Source organism: Chelonia mydas, chromosome 8 (genome assembly GCF_015237465.2).
Source record: "Chelonia mydas isolate rCheMyd1 chromosome 8, rCheMyd1.pri.v2, whole genome shotgun sequence".
Lineage (NCBI taxonomy): Eukaryota > Metazoa > Chordata > Testudines > Cheloniidae > Chelonia > Chelonia mydas.
Genome location: NC_057854.1, coordinates 99,134,251 through 99,157,243, shown reverse-complemented (window position 1 = coordinate 99,157,243; position 22,993 = coordinate 99,134,251). Strand labels below are relative to the sequence as shown.

The 22,993-nt window shown below is 44.8% G+C and overlaps 1 protein-coding gene across 1 annotated transcript in view; it reads right to left on the bottom strand.

Annotated features, from left to right (window-relative positions):
• Positions 1 to 22,993, bottom strand: part of TRABD2B (TraB domain containing 2B) — a 407,706-nt gene that overhangs the window by 164,198 nt on the left and 220,515 nt on the right. Inside the window, exon 3 of the mRNA XM_037907480.2 lies at positions 14,999 to 15,145. Coding sequence (XP_037763408.1) covers positions 14,999 to 15,145 — 147 coding nt within the window. The remainder of the gene's footprint in view (positions 1 to 14,998; positions 15,146 to 22,993) is intronic.

The following is a 22,993-nucleotide window of genomic DNA, read 5'->3' as shown; positions in this document are numbered from 1 at the left end:
CAAGTTCCTGCTCCACCACAGACTTCCTGTGTGATTTTGGACAAGTCACTTTGTCTCTCCGTGCCTCAGTTACCCATCTGTATAATGGGAACAATAGAGCTGGCCTGCCTCCCAGAGGTGTTGTGAGAATAAATGTTATGCAGCAAGATTTAGCCAGAGCCTGGATGTGAGGAACTAGAGAGAGGTCAGAGTCAAAGAAGATGCCCAGGTTACAGGCCCGAGTGACAATAAATATTATCTGGAAATGGTGCTGGGTTCTACCACAGCGGTCAGCATAAAAGCCTTCCCGTAAAGCTTCAGAATGCCACAGCTTAGCAAATCATGCCAGCTTGGTCTCCACAGCTGTACTGTGCAATCAGCTCTGTCTACGGAGAGAGAGAAAATATGTTACGTTAGCACAACGTCCTGCAGTATCGTTAGCAAAACACAGAGAGAAACAATGGTCTAGCTCCTGCCATGATGGAACGGAGATGTTATAAACACTAAAGTACATTTTTTCACAGGGGTGTTTTGTTTTTATTTTTTTTAATGCTCAGAGGAGTTTGGGGACTGACGCAAAGAATCAGAGATTTACCAAATCTGCCTGAAAACAATTACCTCAGACACGTGTAAGTGCAGACGCTTCAAGCTAAATTTATTGGTGAATAAAACAAAGCAGGCCCAACCTATACTTATAGACCTTTTACAGTCTCCAGTTGTTTTTTCCTGCCGCAATAGAAATAACTGCTCCTGATCACATCTACCCCTGTAGAACACCACTGACCCCAATGGAGCATCTCTTGAATCAGGCCCAGCAAACACCAGCATGGTGCAATTTTCACTCCTGAGACAAGCTACGCGTAGCTTTATTTCCCAGACTACTTACACCCTATTTGACCCCTGCTCTAGTTACTCTATGTAGACTAACTCCATTCAGGTCAGTAGCCTTGCAGCAGTACGAATGAAATCAGAATCAGGCCTTTTTAAATTCACAGATGACTTTGGCCCAAAGGCTTTCACGGGAATTGGGCCTCCGTATATCAGTGAAGTGCAAAGAGTGCAGGCGCCCGTTAGATGTTAACGCAGGAACATCTCTGACCTGGGTTGATCTGTGGGTGAGACTGGCGGGGTGAAGATGAAGAGTGAGTCAGTGTTATTGCCCTTCAAGCTTTATTGAAGGGCACACACACAGAGTAAGGTACAGTACCTGCCCCAAACATTTCACAACCGAAACAGAGAACTCATGTGGTATCCCCATTTTACAGTCCGATGAAGTGAGCTGTAGCTCACGAAAGCTTATGCTCAAATAAATTTGTTAGTCTCTAGTGTGCCACAAGTCCTCCTCTTCTTTTTGCGGATACAGACTAACACGGCTGCTACTCTGAAACCAGTCATAGAACTGAGGCAGAGAGAGAGATTAGGTGACATGCCCAAAGTCAGAGGCAGAACACGGAATAGATCATGGATCTCCTGACTCCCAGTCCACAGTCTAAACCACAGGATCATCTTTCCTCAATTAACAGGACATGTCAGAGGAGCCCTGCGTCCATAAGCAGTATTGTCAAGCCAGCAAGATAAAAAATCATGAATCAAGCTCTCCAAAATCATATAGATTGGCTTAAAGAGCATGAGTTTTTTATTTTATTTATTTATTTTAAAGATCATCACTTTTTATTGGCCTTCTAGGTTTTGAGCCTTTAGACTTCACATTTCCTAGCTTTTCTCTGCAACCATAAGGCTAGAACCTTGCTATATTGAAATCCAGGGCCTTAAGCAAAACACTGAGGCTTTCGATTAAAATCACAAGAATTGACAACGCTGATTAAACAGGATTCTAAAGACCCTAAGGAGAGTTCTAAAGGCTGCCAACCTGTCATAGTATGTAAGATTCAAATTGAGCCCAGCTGAGCTGCTCTCAATTTATACCAGTGTTTTTCAGCAAGAGGCGGACATTTAAGTAACGGTTATCATGGCCTATACAGAGAAGGGACTCCACTGCTAACAAAGGTCAACGGGGTATTGCATTTTTACTCCAGTGTTACAAAATATACTACTTGGACTTGGAAGACACCTGTTCTCCTCTGATTTATGGACATTTCTAACATCTGGCCGAACAATCTATGGTTACTTTAGCCTGTAATGTGAAGAATTCCAATAGCGCATGCCGAATGGACTGTGAACATAAGAGTAGCCAAGAGAAGGATAAAGCCGACATGGGATTGTGGTTGCTGAAATGACGACTGCTGCTGACTCAACCGTTTCTGCTCCAGGAGCCATGAGTTTCCTTCCGAAAGGGCCCTCAATAGCCAAGAAAAGAGGCAGCTAATTAATTTGGTATGGCCCAAAGTTGGCAGCTTCCAAACAGATCAACTCCTGGGTCATTACGCAAAATGGAGAAAGAGGAAACCGTAAAGGAGCTACACAAGGTGGTGCACTGCCCAGGGCACTGATGCAGATTAACGCCCTACCACCAGCCAAATAAATCCTCCATTTATTAGTAAAAAGAAAAGGAGTACTTGTGGCACCTTAGAGACTAACCAATTTATTTGAGCATAAGCTTTCGTGAGCTACAGCTCACTTCATCGGATGCATACTGTGGAAAATACAGAAGATGTTTTTATGCACACAAACCATGAAAAAATGGGTGTTTATCATTACAAAAGGTTTTCTCTCCCCCCACCCTACTCTCCTGCTGGTAATAGCTTATCTAAAGTGATCACTCTCCTTACAATGTGTATGATAATCAAGAAAACCTGGATTTGTGCTGGAAATGGCCCACCTTGATTATCATACACATTGTAAGGAGAGTGATCACTTTAGATAAGCTATTACCAGCAGGAGAGTAGGGTGGAGGGAGAGAAAACCTTTTGTAGTGATAAACACCCATTTTTTCATGGTTTGTGTGCATAAAAACATCTTCTGTATTTTCCACAGTATGCATCCGATGAAGTGAGCTGTAGCTCACGAAAGCTTATGCTCAAATAAATTGGTTAGTCTGGTGCCACAAGTACTCCTTTTCTTTTTGCGAATACAGACTAAGACGGCTGTTACTCTGAAACCATTTATTAGTGACTTTTAACAGGAAAAATAAAATACCAGAAGCCTAACGGGGGTGTGAAAGGATTTTCCATGCAAAGTGAGAGAAATCAACTCAGTTACCCCTTCATCTCATTCAGGGCAAAATCTGCTCTCCCTTAAGCAGGATGGGGTCGATTATCCCACATCTGTCTGGCATGGGGTTCTTACCTCTCATGCATCAGGTACTGGCTACCATTTAGATACTGGACTAGGTCCCATCCTATGCATCTATTTACACTGGAGGTGGCTTTTCACACCCACTTTGCACAGCTGTAAGTGGGTAAGCCAGGTGCAAGGCTGTGTAGAACTGGGGAAAGGCCTGAGGAAGCAGCGGGTGAGGTGTCTAGGGCATATTCAGGACATGCTGGATGTGGAAGAGGGCATAGCCAGAACAGGTAGGCCAGCTTGATCCCACCAGGGGGATCTTCTGACATACAGGTTGCTAGAGAGGTTTATAGGAGCCTTAACATGACACATAAATCTAGCCCGGTACTTGCATTGACCAGAAATCTCAACACATTTATGATTCTGCTAATCAGCTTTCATTCCCACACACCCACCCAGCACAGAACAACGTCTGAGGGCAGACCCTTCATTTCGTTCAGTCAGAAAGCTGCAATTTTCAGCTGGAGACGTGTCAGTAAAACCAGTACAATCCCTCCCAGGCACACCTACCCTGGGGTGTCTACCCACTCCCCAGCCAAGCTGCCGTGCGGCCCCTTGCCTCGCTCCAGGGAGCACAGAGGGAAGCGGCATTACAGTTTTGACTAAATCACTGTTTCCAGCCCCGCGATGGCTTTTCCATTCTGCCCTTTGCTGAAGCTCAGTAAGAGTCTGCCCTTCGAGGGCAGGAAGCCACACGACAGTACTGCAAAATGGCCTAGTCAGTCGGGAACAGCATGGGGAGTCATACAGACTGGGTTCTGCTCCTGGGACCTTGGGCAGCTCCCATCTCTCAGTGCCGCTATTGAGACCAGGTGTTTCAAATCCATTGTGCGGTGTAGGCCGACATTCATTTTCATGGGGCAGGGGAACAAATTCCACTAGCAAGAGGCATATTTTCAGTCTTCTCTGCCTCTTCGGCAAAGTCAGCTCATCTTCCCCCACCCCTGCAGCTGAAAAGCAGCCAGAGGCCAGGCTGGCTGGTAGTGGGAGCAATGGCAGCAGTAGTAAGTCTGTGTCCCTTTATCTTGGAGACAGCAGTAGCAGGAAAAAAACAAGGGAGGAGGAGGAGGAGGAGAAGGCCCTGCCCCGATGACCCTGGTGTAGCAGGGCTCAGCAGCAGCACCAGGAACCCTATGGGCGGGAGGATACAGAGGTGGAAGGAGGGAGAGAGAGAGAAAGACAAGAGAAAGCGGGGAAAGGAATGAGAGAGGAAGGGAGCAGCAGCTGCTGTGGGGAAAAGAGGAACTCTAGGACTACAGTAATCTGTGTCCGTGGGAGGCTCAGAGCTCAGGAGTGACTCCCAGGCTTGTATGCCAGCCACTAGCCCAGACCTCTCTCATCTCATTTGGCCTCTTAGTGGCACTGAAACATCTAGATGTATAAATCTCTAATATATTTCAGAATGCTGATAGCAGCAAGAGTTGGGGAGGGAACTCAAGGCTCAACTGCTCCTTCTCCAGGACCAGAACGTGACAGATCTCACAGACCAATTTGCCCCTCTGCCGGTGGGTCCAGGGAGAAGAAGGGCAGTTCTTGGCCTGATCCCATATCCCCAGCAGGCTCTGGTCCTAGGAGGAGCCCTGTATGGATAGAGCCCAAGCACCCTCCACCAAGCACCAGCGACATCAATGGTGCTCCATCCCAGCAGAAGTACCGAGAGTGGAGCAGTTGGCTTGTTCTGGGTTGGAGTTGTGACCTTATAGGACTGCAGAAAGTCTAATGCCATTTCTGCTCACACTGGAACCAACCTCCTTCTCCCCCACTGTCATGAATTTAAGCTTAACGGGGGGGAAAAAATGGCTGCAAACACTGGCCATGCATCTCATAAACACCTTGAGGGGGGAGATGTTTACCCCTGTTAAAAGACTTTCAATGAATCCCGGAGAAGTCATGACCTCCGTGTATGTTTTCTATTTATTTTTCCACACCAGTTAAATAGTCACTTTCCAAGCACTTAAAGGAAAAAGAAATCAAGATCAGCCCCCGCCCCCTTTTGGTAGCGATGCCAAAATATGCAGCCGGGCCTCCCTATCTGAATGAGTGTTTTGATTAAAGAAGTCTTAACAAAACACAGTCAGAACAACGAGCGTAGCCCCTTTCTGCAAGCTTCACCCAAGTATGCAGTGTATACTTAGGGCTGGATTACCGGGATTCGTGTATTAATTGAATAAGGATGACAAGCCTCCAGCATATGCAAATAGAGGGTTAGGTTTCAGTTTTGAGGGTAACCCCTAATGCTTACTAATATCCCCTCAGAACCCCCAAAGCTGGGACTGTTGAGGCAAACCCTCGCAAGCTGCAAACATATGGAAAAGTTCATGTTTTTCTATTTTTCTTCTAAACCCTTTGTTTCCTTTGACAAAAAGTTTCTGCTATTCCGACACTAAAACCATCGCCTCTGAGCTGCCAAGACTCCCAAAGTGAGGATCCTGATCAAAGGAAAGAGTGTGGCAATAAAGCAAGGAACCTGTGGCCAGGATTTTTTGTGTGTGTGGTGTATTAAAACATTTCATTCTTTTTTCCAAAGGTATTTTTCATATCACCCTCTGCTACAAACTGGGAGAACAGCTGGTCGATAGAGGATACAGGCAAAGGCTCAGGCGATGATGGTTTTTCATGAGTAGGTGTTGTCTAGGCTCGAGGGAAAATGGCCGTGTGGTTTTTTCATATCTGTTTTGTACAGGCAGCCAGTTTATAAACAAAAGGAAATATTTCTTCACACAGTGCTAAGTCAACCTGTGGAACTCATTGCCTGGTGATGTTGTGAAGGCCAAAAGTATAATGGTTCAAAAAAGGATTAGGTAAATTAATGAAGGATTGGTCCATCAACGGCATTTAGCCAAGATGGTCAGGGACACAGCCCCATGCTCTGGATGTCCCTAAATCTCCAGCTGCTGGAAGCTGGGATTGGATGACAGGATAACACTTGAAATTGCCCTGTTCTGTTCATTCCTTCTGAAGCATTTGGATTTGGCCAGAGACAGGATACTGGCTCCATGGGCCATTAGTCTGACCCAGTATGGCCATTCTTATATTACAATGTTTGTGGCCAGACTGGATGTTTATATAAAGTTTGCAACATGGTTTTAAACAAAAAAACAAAAAAGTGTAATCCAAAAGATCCAGTTTGTAAGAGGTCTGTCAAATTCCACAAAAAGCAAAGATCAAAATGCAGACTAGGAGGAATTATAGATTAGGGCAATGGCAGAGCTGAAAACACACACAGGCACGGACATCACCCAGCCAAAATGAGATTACTCAGATCTGGTACATTGGTTTGATCCATTATGAAAGTTACAGGCCTTTTGCAAATTTCAGTTCCTGATCTGGGTTTTTGTTCCAAACTCCGACAAAGCTGGAGGATTTATGGACCTGAAGTTTTGATTCAGGTCCAGGAAGAGTAGAATTTATGACCCCACCAGAGCATGGGATCTGAATTGACTCTGCAATAGGATGGCAGCTGCCCAGAAGTGTCCGGTCCTAGAGTACAGCAAGGACAAGATAACTCACCTCTTTTGCTCACTTCCAGGAGCCTCTGCAGCTTGATAAAGTTTTGAGAGTTTTGGTATCCTGAATTGTTCTAAAGAAACCCAGGACTTTGCACCAATTCAACTAGAATCAGCCAGGCAGCCAAGCAAACATCTGCCACAACTTGGAGGATACCTCTTGGAAGATATAAGACTGGCAAATACTCTTTCAGGCCAGGATTTTGCCCTAGAATTTCAGGATGGGGAATGAAGGAAGGAAAGAGTCCCAAAAATTTTCCCCAAAGAGAAATGCTCGAAATGGTCCCCCAAAAGCCGAAATGGCCTGATCCTCCTCCAATTCTACAGGTGGAAATCAGAAGAAACAACTGAAATCAATGGTATTACCCCAGGGTAGATCAAAGTGACCAGTTTCTGGCCAGACAGAGTTGCATACGGTATAAATCAACACAGGATTTGACCTTAGTCTAGAAACAACAGTCCCCAAGGTGATTAAAATCTAGGCATCAGATTCTCAGATGATGTAAGTCAGCATAGCTTCATTGAATACAACAGAGCTACATTGATTTACACCAGCTGAGGATCTGGCCTGCGGCGTTCAAGGAACATGTGGAACTCTGGTCATTCTTGTGGAATGCTTGAATTCTAATCCTGCCAAGTCAGGGCAGTGAAATGCTTTTTTTTTTTTTTTTTTATAATGAGGTGACAAAAATGTCCTCTGGCTACAATACAAAAGAGAAACAGCATCTCCCATAGTCAAGCCACAATATAGTTAAAAAACAAATAAGTCCTTCCCACTTCACTTGAACAAGTAGGATTAAATAAGTCCTTCCAAGGCCAACTTCATAAAACCAGCTCCTTAAAAACAAGGAACTGTTCAAATGCTTTACAGCAATTTATAGAGGGCTGACAGATACTTTTGGACTCCAAAGACTTCTTACACTAAATCTCGGTCTACTCTAAAAAGTTTTGCCAGCATGGCTGTGTTGGCTTGGAGTGTGGAAAAACAACAACAACACATGCCCCCCCAAATACCACACATGCGCCCCAACCAAGAGAGTTACGCTGGCAAAAACCCCACGTGGATGCAGCTTTTACTGGCAAAAGACTCATTTTGCTGCGATAGCTCGTCATTCGAGGAGATGGTGTAACTGTACCAGCAGAAGAACTCCACTAGTTATGTATCAGAGGGGTAGCCATGTTAGTCTGGATCTGTAAAAGCAGCAAAGAGTCCTGTGGCACCTTATAGACTAAGGTTAGTCTCAGGTTAGTCTATAAGGTGCCACAGGACTCTTTGCCACTTCCACTAGTTATGTCAGTATAGATATATTGACAAACCCATTGTAGTATAGGCAAGCCCTCTCTCTCTCTCTTTAGAGCACCTCTTTAAAGTTTGGTCCCATATTACTAAGTAGACCTGGTCAAAATGTCTCAAACCAAATAAATACTGAATGAATACATACATTCTGAACTTTGAAAAGCTTAAAATAAACAAAAGAATTGATTTTTCAAAAGTTGTGGGATGAAAGTTTTGACATCTTAATTTTTTCCCCATGAAAAATCGTGAGTTATTGTTTAGTTATTTATTTTTGACCAGTGCTATTAAAAAGAAATGGACCCCAAGCTGCAAATTTTGGATATGGATCCATATGTCCAAAAAACGCATGCATGGTCCTGCCCCAGAGCTTGAGATTGTTCAGATCTGGTACTTTGGTTTGACCCATTGTAAAAAATAGAGGCCTTTTGCACATTTTGGCTCTGGATCTGGGTTCTTGGTCCAAAAGCCTACAAAGCTGGAGGATCTGAGGATCCAAAGTTTTGATTCAGGTACAAAGTGGAGCAGAACTTATGATCTCACAAGAGCACGGGCGCTTCCGAACTGGCTCTGCAACAGTGTATTTGCCCAGAAATGTCCTGCCCCAGAGAGAAGCAGATAGCTGGCCTCAGGAGCATGAGCTGCCCTGGATAATCATGTCACAATTCAGTTCAGCTTTTCTGGTCACCAGACATAATGGCCCAATCATGGGAGATCTACTGGCTTCAATAGGAGCAAATGCGTATGCAAGGAATGCAAGACTGATTCTTTGTCTAGAACCTGAACCAGAGCTCCTTTGGGTCAACACTCGCAACCCCCAGTGCTCTGTACAGAGCTTCATTGGAAAGAGTAATCCCTTTCGAAGGAAAGACAAGATGCTGTGCCAGCTCATTTAAGCTGCTTATGTCTGAAGGTGATAAGATGTTTCCAAACGGTCCCGTTTCAATAGCTGCACATTTGGTGTGCAGGTTTATTTTCTTTTACCTTGATAAAACTCCATTCCTCGGACAAATCAGGGGCCTGCTTATCAGTCAACACTCCACCTAATGGTTTCAGCTGTACCGTTTGTATTTATTGTAACCGGGGCATTCCGCAGATAGTTTTCATTGACTAGCTTTGGAAGCGAGCCAGATACTCAGTTGTATTTATCCAGCACTAGAAGGGAGGCAAATTAATGATGTGATTCAAATGATCAGGACCTTGACATCTTCAAGGACAGGTCTAAGCACAGGATGCGCTGATAACATTTTCCAAGGGATAAGTAACACAGCCAAGTGATTTATAGACCACAAGCGTGTTGTAAGCGTGTGACACACAGCAACTTCTCTTTGCGGGGAGAGAGGGTAGGCTCCTTTGATGTGACATACATTTATACTTCTTAAATTTCATATGATCAGAAGCATGGTGCGTATTGCATGCTGCCCCAGCACTTAGTGCCAGATGCACAATTTGCTGGGCCAGATTGGAGGGAAATCTAATGGGAGGGCTGTGTGACTTAGTGGATACAGCACGGGGCTCAGGACATCTATTCCTGTCACTGGCCTGCGGGGCGACACTGGGCAAGTCACATCCTGTCTCCGTGTTTCAGTCTCCCCATCTGTGAAATGGGGATAATGATACCAATCTCTTTCGTAAAGCACTTGGAGATCTGCTGATGAAAGCGCTATATATAATGTGAATTACTATTGTTCAAGAGAGTGCAGAGACTGAAATTGTGCCCAGTCACTACACAAGGGGGAGACTTCTCCCACGGAATGGCTGCACGATGCAGGCCGAATCCTAAACCCACTCAAGTCAATGGAAAGACGCCCCACTGAGTTCAATGGGCTTTGGACCAGGCCCAATAAGGCTTGCAGTTTGTAAAGGCACATCTGCGGGAAAGGTGCTACATAAACATAAAATTATGATCATTGCATTGCCATCATAATAAAAACAGCCCAGGCACTTTATTCAGTGGGATCTAGTTCAACCGAAATTGGCTCCAAAATGCAGCGTAGAAGTGGGGACTTACAAAGGTGCCAGACCAGCACCGCGCTCCACAGGGGAGGACGCAAGAGAAGGCTGAGAATGGAGGAGGATAGCAGGACAGCAGACGTGTGAGGAGGGACTATGTGGTGCTGAAATGGAGTCAGGGGCAAATAGGAAGCCAGTAATGACGGGGGTAGGATGGAAAGGCAGACAGAAAGAAAAGTAGACCCTCCTATTTAGCCTCTCTCAATACAAGAGCAAAGAGAAATCCAATTACACTGAGAGGCAATACATTTCAAACGGACAAACGGAATCCTTTGATACACAAATTCATATATAATAAGTTAACACATTGGCCATTAACACATAATTAAATTCATACATAATTCACTGGTGGAATTCCCTGCCACAAGATACCACGGTTGCCAAAGAGTTTATTGGTATTTTAAAAACCTGTGTTATTCCATTTATATGAACAGGGAGAAAATCCACACTTACATCAGTTTGGGAGGAAAATAACAAAGGATAAAACCCCAGAGGCTTCAGATCTTAAAGGTTGGGAATAAATGTCCTCTAGAGGCTGATCTCAATTTTACACTAGAAGTTTTCTTGTACCTTCTTTTCGTTGATCCAACCTGGTAGGACTTCCCCGCTTAAATCCTACAGTACTCTTCCATAAAGGGAGAGGGAACTTTTTTCTTTTTTTTTTTAAAGTCTAGCATAGAAGCAGAACATTCCTACCCCATCTCTGTTTTTATAGTATTTTCATGTCAGTATCATTTTGACTCTCTGCCCAGAAAGTCCAGCATAAATCTTTTAACTGAAAGAGCCACAGAAGGACCAAGTGTCAGAAGAAAGGGGTACGAGCAGGAGATAACGTTTCCTTCTCCACTTCTGTGACATAGCCTGAGTAAGCTTGGTCCCGTTACGTTTTATTTAGTTTAACTAAGGATTGATGAACTTGGAGAAATGGTGCTCGCCCATACAGAGAGCAGCGTCAAGGAGGGCTGGCTTTGGGGTTCTCCCCTTTTGTAAAATAGTTTTTAAAAAAAAAATTATGGTGGATTTATTTAGGGCTTGGGAATGCAAGGGTCTCCTCTGAATTCACTGGGATATGGCATAGCAATGAGGAGTATTTGATATATGTTCTCTCACCCAGCTCTGTCAAAGCAACCTGACTCCCAACTGCAGCTTGATCTAACATTCAAGCATAGCAGGTCTCATACCGCCTGGCCAGTGCACCTCAATATCGACACGGAGTACCCTCTGCTCTTTCCATTCCTGAGGGCAGCAGTATCCACCGGCACCGACAAGCCGCAGGATGCTTTTGTGATGTAGATACCTCATTTTATTCCAGACCCTGGACAGTAATTCACATTTGAAGCCAGGGTTCCAAAGGAGACAGGTTGTTTGTCTATCATCTACTTATGCTTCAATAATTGCCAGAATATTAGAACACTATATGGTTTCTAGCAAATGTTTCCGATGTCAGACGTTACAGAAGAATAGTACCGTCTTCCAAAAATGCTGACAATTCTACCATCAGGATTAGCAAATATTGCATTTACCAAGAAATTTAAGTAATGATATTTGTGCTTTTGGAATGTATAGGTTTTTTTTTCTATTTGCAGGCCTAACATCTTCTGTACATAACATCCTGGGGAGGGTTGCAAACTTATCAGGCCATCAGAAACCACACTGCTTAAATTCAAGCCAAGAATCCTGTGTTCTCCAGTAAAAGGATATGTTTTATACATACTTCACAAAGGCTAATCTAATTAGGTATCCAAATCACATGGCATCTCCATGCATGCATACTTGAAAAAAGCACCCAACTAGAACATAAGCTTTGGAGCTACCCTGAGTAGTTCAAAGTGCATCCTTTTGTCATTTATGAAACACTTGAAATCTAAAGCTGCCTTTAAAAAAAAAACCCACACAAGAAAATAGTATTGGGCCCAATTCTGTCCCCAGTTAAGCCAACAAGACTTTTGCCACTGACAACATTTTGCTACGTGGCCCGGAGTATTCTATGGTATTTTAATTTTCCCTGGCTTGTAAGTGGTCTAATCTGTTCTAACTGTCTGCTCTGTGGGACTCTGGCTAGAGATGTTGCCTGGAACTTTTTTTATTTCCCCTGAATGGCATGTTTTTAATGCAGTATTTGCTCCTAGAATTTGCAAGGAGAAGAGCTTTTAAAAAAACAAACATTCTCTTCCTCGCTAGTCTAAAATGCAGGTCTTTTACAGGCATCTGTGATTTATTGACACAGAGTTCCTATGTGTCACTGCAATCAGTGGGAACAGCTGTAAATTGTTCTAGGGAACATGGATATACTGCTGGAGAGACTGTATTGTTTTACAGTGGTTAAAAGATAAGACGGGACAGCCGGACACCTAGGTTCAATGCCTGATTTTGCCACTTGCTTTTTGACCTTGACCAACTTATCTCTGAGCCTCTAAGGTCCCCATCTGTAAAATGGTTATGTATTTACCTCAAATACCTTTGAGATCCTCTCTTTGCAGCTCTCCACTGGTACCCTTTTCTCTAACACAGCAACACACAAAGGGACCCTTGCGGTCCCTTCTAACCCGACAGTTCTAAACATAAGCTACTTGTCTTCTCTTTCAAGGCCCTTCATGGCCTATCATCTCTCATTCAGTATCAAAGGGTCGACTCCCACCTCTGATTGAAAATGTAACAAGTGGGTGATGGAGGGCTAAACACGACCTTCATGCTTTCTTCTGTGTTGCCCCTCATGCTTTGGAGGAGCTCCCCATTAACATCCGGAAAGTCACTTCATTGTACTCCTTCAGATCCCTTCGCCATGATGCCTCCAGAAACACTAGGTAACTAGGCAGCCAGTGTGCAGGTACCTCAGCCTACCATGCTCACTTAAATTGCCTCATTGTTTCTTTTAACTCCCCCATATAGCTGTCTGTATCCTCCATCGTCTCGTCTTCTGTTTAGATTGCCAGCTCTTTGGGGCAGGGACCATCTTTGTTCTGTGTTTGTACAGAGCCTCGCACAGAGGTATCCTGGTCCAGGACTGAGACCCCTAGGTGCTATGATAATACAAACAAACAACAACAACTAGTTATGGCTGTCTTCATAGGCGCCAACTCGATGGATGCTCTGGGGCTGGAGGAAGGGGTGGAGTGGGGGCGGGGTCTGGCGCCGAGTGGGGGTTGAGCACCTCCCAGCAACTTAGAAAGACGGCGCCTCTGGTTGTCTTCTCAATGGTACACATCCTCTTTGGTTCTCCAGCTCCTTCATTCCGCATACCACATCATTAGAGAAATGTTCCCATCTGGACCACTTCTTTTCCAACCTCCCACTGCATGGCTCTCCACTAGGGGATCCTGGTAGTCCACAGAACACAGTCTTAGAACTGTTGCATTAATGCCCCAATTCTGCCACATTTCTGCATGCTGAGTAGCACCTTCCAGTGCCCAGAGTTCCGCTGAGAAACAGTGACTCCTCACACAGTATGGCGCTACTCACGAGGAGTAAAGGTGTCAGAATCAGGCCCTGAAATGATGACAGGTTCCCTGATGCCTCTACTTAGACTGACAAAAGGATCTGTGTTTCTTAGTTCATTTTATCAATGTATGGTCCTCCCTTGAAAGCATACTGACTTTGACATCAATATGGTTGCCATGGAGATGACTGAATTGCATCACAGTGGGACTCAAATGGCATGATAAGCTATGCAAGTGTTGCCAAGGTGTAAGAAAGGGACAGACCCTTCAGCTATCTCCCAGGTGCAGGTAAGACCCAGCCAAGATGTGGGGGTCACACACTGTTGGAGTTACAATGATAATACATAGCTCTTATACGGTGCTTTTCATCCATAGATCTCAAAACACTTCACCAAGGAGGGCCGTCTCATTATCCCCATTGTGCAGATGGGGAAACTGAGGCACAAAGAGGGGCAGTGACTTGCCCAAGTTCACCCAGCCAGTGGCAGAGCCCGGACTAAAAGGTCCTCTTCAGTCCCATTCCAATGCCCGATTTTCTAAGTCGCCCTGCATCAGAGCAGCAGTAGATGATGTAAGAAACATCCTGTCTCCACACAGTTAACAGAGAGAAAGAAATTAACATACGCATATAAAACCAGCACACTCTCTCAGAGTTTGCCACCAGCCATCAGCTGGTCTGCAAAGGAGGATCCAGCTACACTGAAAGTCTTTATTAGCACCAGATAACTAAGATCAGCACAGACTGGAGGGCTGCAACAGACACATATAATATGTTTGGATTATGGCATGTTTGAGAAGTTATTTAGCCTTGTAGCCTATTTACATAAGGTTCACTCCATCTTTTGTTTGGACACATTCCTAGCAAAGCTTTTCAGTTGTCATCCCCGCCTCTGCCAAGCATGCATAAAGCAACTCAAAGGTAAAACCCATTCTCTCCCTGGACAAATGAGAGACATGTGGAGAACAAAAAAGGAGCGAGAGGAACAGGAAAAACGAGAAGGGCGGGGTGAGGAAAGATGAGGTTATGGTCAAGGGGCTGGAGCGGGACTCACAAAATCAGGATTATGTTCCTTGCTCTGCTACAGGCTCCCTATGTGGCCTGGGGCAAGTACTGCTGGGTGCCTCTGTTTTCCTCTCTGTACAATGGAATCCGTCTCTACCTTACAGGGGGGCGGTGAGGATGGGCCCTTTCTTGAACACAGCTGGCGTACTTTAACCCTTCGATTTTGCAGAGGATGCGAGGTTGAAAACTAGATACAGATTTTTAAGTCCCGGGAATGTTCAACCTGTCCCGTTATAGAGACAGGGACGATTTCAGAAATTAGATACTAATCTGGAATTTGATTTCAAACACGCCACAGTATAGGGAGTGTTTGGACCAAGGGTTCTCATAGGGTAGCACCTCTACTTAAAATCTTAAGGCCGGGCATTCTATGACACGGGGATCGACATCATCGTCGTTACTGATACCTCTTAGCCAGTTTGCCCATCCCTAGCCTTCAGGGGCAGCTGTGAAATGGCCTTACCTGGGAAGTATCATGATTGAATATGACAGCATTCAGGTCTCCACAGTTATAATGCTTGATGAGATCTTCAGTAGTGTATGGGGCCTGCAAGCTGCCTGCTCGTAGACTTTCATGTTGTAGCAAGGTTTGATTCAAAGCAAACAGCACCTGCACAAACACACACAATAGATATAGATTGGTTGACTGAGGTCACAAGAGCATGAATGATCAGCAGAATGCAGGAGCACTGCAGAGGAACCCTTATGAGCCCCAGATGAGGCTTGTGCTTCTTGCTTCTCTTTGTTGACCCCTTCTGGCCAACCAAGGGAGTGGCTCAGGAAGGAGCTACGTTTATCCCTCCCCAAACCGAAGGAGAGTCGCATGGATGCAGAGTTTAGACTAGAAAAGGAAACTGGGAAGGGTTTGGGATATGCCACCCTCCTCATCAAGGTAATAAAATATAGGCCTGCCTACAGACACGATTTCAGTGGGGCTGTGGGGCACGTGAAAAATCAAGGTGAGCCAGAGAGTTTTAAACTGCATCTGCCGTTCACTTTACTGCAAAAGTGACAGCCTGAAAATAAGGGCAGTTCCATCATCTCTGCCAACGAACCGGCCTGAGCTGGGAGGAGCTACAGCTTCCCCACCAGCTGTTTAAAATCCAAAGCCCAAGCGAAATGGGAAACTGCTTCGTAGATGCAGTTCAGAAGCTTCTGAACATCTTTAGCAGTAAAACACTGGTGTATTCAGGGGCCCCTCTGCCTGTCATTTAATAAGTAACCTGCAAGGACCTTCAGCATCCCTGGGGAACTGGCACTTGTGAAACTGGCAGAATATACACAAAAAGGAAAGGAGGACTTGTGGCACCTTAGAGACTAACCCATTTATTTGAGCATAAGCTTTCGTGAGCTACAGCTCACTTCATCGGATGCATCACGAAAGCTTATGCTCAAATAAATGAGTTAGTCTCTAAGGTGCCACAAGTACTCCTTTTCTTTTTGCGAATACAGACTAACAGCGCTGCTACTCTGAAACCTGGCAGAATATACAATCGTGCTCTCTCTCCCCATCCCCCGCCACCTTTCAGCTTCTCCCTCTGGCAAAATAAATGGTCGTGTCAAATTGTTACACTGTCCCAGAGGGCTAATTGAGCTTTCTCATCCCAGATCTGGAAATCCAACAGGAATGCATTAGCAGAGAAATCTAAGCAACCAGGAGCATTCATTGCTTTTGATCTTTAAATGCACAAATATCCAAGCTGCCATGAAATAAAACACTTCCTTAAAAAAAAAAAAGTAATTGTATACTTTTCTATCTCTCATAAAAGGCAGTCAAGTTTAAATGAGTGATCATGTACCTATGCTCGTTAGTGATAGTCTTGGCGGTGATTTATGCTGATTACAGAACCACTGAGCATAAGCTCAGTTTTCAAAGATCCTTACAGGGAAGCCTGTTCTTGAGAAGGTCTATGAATGGTTGGAAGAATGATAACATTTGAGTAGGTGGGACTAATAGAACCTTTATTATTTATTTGCATTATCATAGTTCTTAGGCATCCCCGTCATGAATCAAGACCCTAATCTAGGGTGATTTTATAGGAGGAATTCCCATTCCTAGGAATAATTTGGCTTTATAACCCTGGTGGTTATTTTATTAAAAGTCACAGACCCTTCTGCCCTGTGTTTTCCTGCAGTTTCATCTTCTCTCATTTTTAGCATCAAGAGAATTCTTAATGGGTACACACCACCACTTAGGTTGGTTCACTGGGATCTTCTCCCTGTTTTTCTTTGATTACCAGGACATCGTTTTTATCAAGTCATAGAGCATCATCACATTTTCAGATTATGCTTTGATAACTTATGCTACATAATTCAACAAGGTGGCTGATGAAGGCATAGTTCTGAGTCCAAAAATGGGCCACCTAGTTCACAGTCAGATGGTTCTATAGCCAATAGAGAGGAACAGCTTGGAACTTTCCTATCTTGAGAAATTTTATAGAGTCTGCAAACTTTGCCACCTCACTGTTTATCCCTTTTTCCAGATCATTTATGAATATGTTGAACAGCACTGGCCCCGGTAAAGATCCCTGGGGGACACCACTATTTACCTCTCTCCACTGTGAAAACTGACCATTTATTCCTACCCTTTGTTTCCTGTCTTTTAACCAGTTACCAATCCATGAGAGGACCTTCCCCTCTTATCCCATGACCCTTTATTTTGCTAAAGAGCCTTTGGTGAAGGACCTTGTTAAAGGCTTTCTGAAAGTCCAAGTACACTATATCCACTGACTGGATCACCCTGCTCCACATGTTTCTTGACCCTCCCAAAGAATTCTAGTAGATTGAGGAGGCATGATTTCCCTTTACAAAAGCCGTGTTGACTCTTCCCCAACATATTGTGTTCATCTGTGTGTCTGATAATTCTGTTCCTTGCTACAGTTTCAACCAATTCACCTGGAACTGAAGTTAGGCTTACCAGCCTGTAATTGCCAGGATCACCTCTGGAGTCTTATTTTCAAAAAACCGGCATTACATTGTACCAGATGACTGGAGGGTAGGTAGAGTCTGATTTAAGTGGTAGGTTACATTCCACAGTTAGTTCTGCCATTTCAAGCCTGAGTGCCGTCAGAACTGTTGAGTGAATATCATCTAGTCCTGGTGATTTATTACTCTTTAATTTATCAGTTTGCTCCAAAACCACCTCATTGTGGGACAGTTCTCCAGGTTTGCCATCGAAATAGAACAGCTTCGATGTGGGAATCTCCCTCACATTCTCTTCAGTGAAGACTGATGCAAATAATTCATTTAGCTTCTCTGCACTGGCCTTGTCTTCCTTGAGTGCTTCTTTAGCACCTTGATGGCCCAGTGGCCGCACTGATTGTTTGGTCGGCTTCCTTCTTCTGATGCACTTTTACAGCAATTTTTGTTTGTTTGTATCTTTTGCTCGTTGCCCTTCAAATTATTTTTGGCCTACCTAACTATACTTTTACATTTGGCTTGACAGAGTTTATGCTCCTTTCTATTTTCCTCAGAAGGATTGGACTTCCAATTCTTAAAAGATGTATTTTTGTCTCTAAGTGCCTCTTTTACTCTTTTGTTTAGCCATGGTGGGATTTTTTTGGGTCTCTGGTTTTTTTTTAATCATTATTTTATTTGGAGGTATACATGTAGTTTAAACCTTTCTAGTGTTTTTAAAAACTGTTTCCATGCAGCTTGCAGGCATTTCCCTCTTATGACTGTTCCTTTTAACTTCCATTGAACTTGCCACCTCATTTTGGGGTAGTTCTGTTTTTTGAAGTTAAATGTTACTGCGGTGGGCTTCTTTAGTATACTCTCCCTACTCCCCCTCCTTACTCCCCCTCCCCCCCCAAAAGGATGTTAAATTTAGTTCCATTATGGTCACTATTACCGATAGGTACAGCTATATTCCCTGCTTGGACCAGATCCGGTGAACCACTTAGAACTAAATGAAGCATTGCTTCTCCCCTTCTAGGTTCCAGGCCTAGCTGCTCCAAGAAGCAGTCATTAATGGTGGCTAGAAATTTTCATCTCTGCATCCCGACCTGAGGCGACATGTACCCAGTCATTATGGGGATAGTTGAAATCCCCCATTATTACTGAATTTTCTGGTTTTGTATCTTCTCCAATCCCTAAGCATTTCACAGTCACGATCACCATCCTGGTCTGGTGGTTGGTAGCATATTCCTATGCTTATACTCTTACTATTCAAGTATGAAATTTCTATCCTTAGATATTCTATAGTACAGTTTGAGTCGTTTAAGATTTTTCCTATATTTGACTCTTTTTCACAGAGTGTCACTTCCTCACCAGCATGACCTACTCTGTCATTCTTACATATTTTATACCCTGGTATTACCATGTCCCTTTGATTATCATCATTTCCTCAAGTTTCTGTGTTGCCTATTATATCAATATCCTCCTTCAATATCTGGCACTCAAGTTCACACATCTTAGTATTTAGACTTCGAACATTTATATACAAGGACTTAGAAAATTTGTCAAGGTTTTAGCTGTCTGCCTTCAAGCGATGTAACCGAATGGGACTTTTTTTTGTTCAACAGTTTCTCTTCAGTTCCTACCTGTACTTTATCAACTTCTCTCCTCTCCATTTTACTAGGAGATAGAATATCCCCTTTAATAAATCATCCCCTAATTGATGTCTCTGTCCAAGCCATGTGCTCCTTCTCACCTGTTCAGCTTTCCTCCAGTCCTTAGTTTAAGAACTCCTCTGTGACCTTTCTGGTTCCATTTTGATTTAGGTGGAGCCCATCTTTCCTTTATAGAACGGGCGATGGATATAATAGGGCATGTGGCCCTCCTATCCTCCCACCCACCACTGCTCACCGCATTTGTCCCTCCCCTTCGCCCCTCCCTGGTTGGCTCCCCTGGCCCACCACCACTCACCACATGCATCCCGCAATGGCAGCTCGTGGTGCCAGCTATGGGGCTGGAGAACATGGCGGTGACAGGCCTTGCCCAAAGCTGTTCAGGAACTGCATTTCTGAGTGATGGGGCTCTGGGGAAGCAGGTTCCCTGTGCTGGCCAGCCAGGAAGATGCCCTGGTAGCGCATCAGAGGGCATTCAGGAAGTCACAGCTCTGGTGGATCTGGAGTGAATCCTGCCAGCTTTAACCTCAACCCAGACTCACAGCAGAGCTCAGCAGCTCCACTTTCTCCACCACTGGGTCCAAACATTAGGTATAAGCCAGGCTCCTGCTCCCAGAGAGAGGCACCAGCCAGTGGCCCTGGCTTGCAGAGCTGGGCAACAAGCCCCCCGCCCCAGCGCCCAGGACCTCAGAAATCCAGCCTCAGTGCCCAGACCCCGACTGCCCAGTTGGAAAGCGAGACCCCTGCTGTCACCAGAACAAGAAGAGAGGCAGGACGCACACAGCAAGGGGGCTGGAGGAGAGGAGGGACGCACGCAGTGAGTAGCAGTGGGGGGCTGAGCGTGGGCAGGGCCGTGGGTGGAAGAGGCGGGATGGGGAGCTAGCATACCCCAGAAGAAGCTTCACGTGCCACCTAGGCTATATAGGTTCATCCTTTTCCAAAAGGTTCCCCAGTTCCTAATAAACCTGAATCCCTCCTCCGAACACCATCATCTCAGCCATGCACTCAGACCCCGCAGTGCTGCCTGTCTAACTGGACTTGCGTGTGGGCCTGGAAGCACTTTAGAGAGTGCAACCATGTAAATCCTGGACTTCAATCTTTTGCCTAGCAGCCTGATTTGGCCTCCAGGACCTCTCTCCTACCGTACTCTACGTCACTGGCACCTATGCATGCCATGAGTACCAGCTCCTCTCCAGCACTGCCCAACAGTTTATCTACATGTCTTGAGAAGTCTGAAACCTTTGCAGCTGGCAGACGATTCACCATGAAGTTCTGATCATCACACATCCTCTATTTCTAATAATTGAATCCCTCTGTCTCTTCCTAATAACAGGGTTCCCTTCCCCAGGAGTGGTATCCTGAGTGCGAGAGGACACCATGACATTATTTAGAAGGAGGGTCCAAACTATGGGATCATTTCCCTCCACTCCAACTTGATGTTCTCCTTCCCTGAGACTTTCATCCTCATCAACAGCGCACAGGCTGTTAGATGAGACTTTCCAGGACAGAGCAGAGCAGTCCCACCCCCAGACTATGCACCTCTCTCTCTTTGCTCCTCCAGTTCAGCCACTCTGGTCTCAAGAACCCGTACTCTGTCTCTGAAGATCATGAGTTGCCGGCGCTAAATGCACACATATGCCACTTGTCCACAAGGCAGGCAATCATACACGCTGCATGCAGTGCAATAAACTGAATAACCTCCGCTGCCAGACTTCTGCCTGCATTACTTTTACTCTTGCAGGATTTTTGTGTGTGTTCTTTCTGGGGTGGGGGTAGGATTATTGGGCTAAGTTTAGAGTATGTTTATTAGGTGTATCTGGCTCTCACACTCCCTTTCTATACTGCCTTGCCAAACTCCTCTGGTTGCTAGCTCTTCTGGTCGCTTAGGGGCTGGTTTTTAAACCCCTGTTCTCCCAGAGTTAGCCCTGCCCCCTGCTCAAGGAATCTTAACGGGATGAGGGATCAAAGGATGGCAGGCTGCAGCCTTGTTCGGAAGCGCTCAGCCTTGCCTAACAGACCCTAGGCTCAGCCCCCAGCCCGCCAAGCACACCATCAATTTCAGGTCAGCTTCATTTTCTGGTTCTCCTGAACTCGTCGAGAAACTGCAGAAGGGTGTTTGGACCTGATCCTACAAATCCTGACCCACTCCCCCAAATAAACCCATTGATTTGAAAGGAATTACTCATGCATGAGTAGGCCTAAGGTTTGCAGGGTTGGGTTTATTGACCCAGCTTTATTCACATGTTTAAGACATGGAAGTCCATCCCAGGGAACACAACAGGTGTGCTCACCTGCTTAAAACCAAATGTGGGTAAACGTTGACACAACTGAGTTTTTTATTTGTTTAAAAACCTGTTGCCAGTGGGTGGGTGCTTTAATCAATGGAAACATTCTTTTGTCTCTCTACACAGTATAAGTTGGGTATAAAATGTGATCCTTTTAAATAATAAAAAAATACAACAACTTATATGTAGTCTTAGCAGAATGTGGGTTTTTAAATATAAAATTTTGACAGATATCAATGCTTATTTTTAAGCTTTTTCAATGTAAATAGTTGGCAAAAATAGGGGGTTTGAGCATTTTTTAAAATTTTTATCCATTTAAATTTCCACAGTTGTGATAGGTTACCGGTGGTTCAGACAACGGGAAGGGAGGTCAGGCAAATATTTCAGGATAGTAGATCCTGAGATATCATATGCTAATGCTTTATATGACTGTTAAAAACCAAATTGTCATCACATGTCAAAATATACAAAGCAGATATCCTTAAATCAAACTCTAAGGAGTTCTCAAGGAACATTTGTCTTACTCATGCCCATCTGTAAATTTTCTATCATCATCAGTGGAAACATTCTGACTGTTTGCGTGTTCGGTGAAATAGAAGTTTACACACCTTTACCAATAAAAATCTAATCCTGCCAAGCCTAAATATAATAACATATGAAAATAAAGTTAGAGGACTAAGGTACCCATCCCCAGTTGGGAAATACTCTAGTCCACACCTGAGCAGCGTCGTTAAAAATCATCAGCCTGCAGGAAGGTTTTCAGCAAAAGCATGTGGGGAAACCCTCTGCTCTCACTTCCCCATTAACATTTTTCTAAAGCTTTCATTTTTATTAGTCAAATGTTTAGAATCCACAGGAAATCCTAGGATGAGCCATTTCCTCCTTTGGCTATAGCCCTTGGGGGAAAGCGCAGAGCCTTTCAAAGGTTAAAAATCCTTTAAACCATGCTTTTCACAGCTTTTTCAAATTACGAATATGCTCAGCTTGGATTTTATGGGGCATGAAAGATGGTGACATTTAGACTGCGGGTGGGGGAAGGATTGGACTTTTTGTAGAAAAGCCAGCAGAGCAGTCGAAAGCTGTGCGGGAAGCTATAATGGGATATTAGGCCCTGGTTCTGCAAGAGGACCGACAACAGGATACAGCCCCAGCAGCTTCACTAGATACATATACAGTTGTAAAATAAAAACAAATATAAGCAAGTAAAAAGCTCCAAAATTCTTACATTTTTCTGATGTGTTGGCTATTTTGTGTTAGGATGTCGTTAACATCTAAGGAGGCTTAGAACAGTGGTCCCCAAACTTTTGAGTGTTGCGTTCCCCCTTGCCCCTGTCCACCCCACCTGGAGCAGGGGCTGCAACTTTGGAGGGGGACGGGGACGGGGTAAGGGGTAAGAGGGCCGAGGGTGGGGTGGAGCTGCAGCCGTACTGCAGTGAGGGCCGGCACCTGGGCCTATGGCTGGGAGCAGAGCCATGGCCAATGGCTGGTGCGGGGCTGCGAGGGGAGCCATGCTCAGAGTCAGGATGGGGACAGGCCAGGCACGGGGCTGGAAGCTGGGGACATGTCTGGGGGTGGGACTGGAGCAGAGCTGGGGGAAGGGAGGAT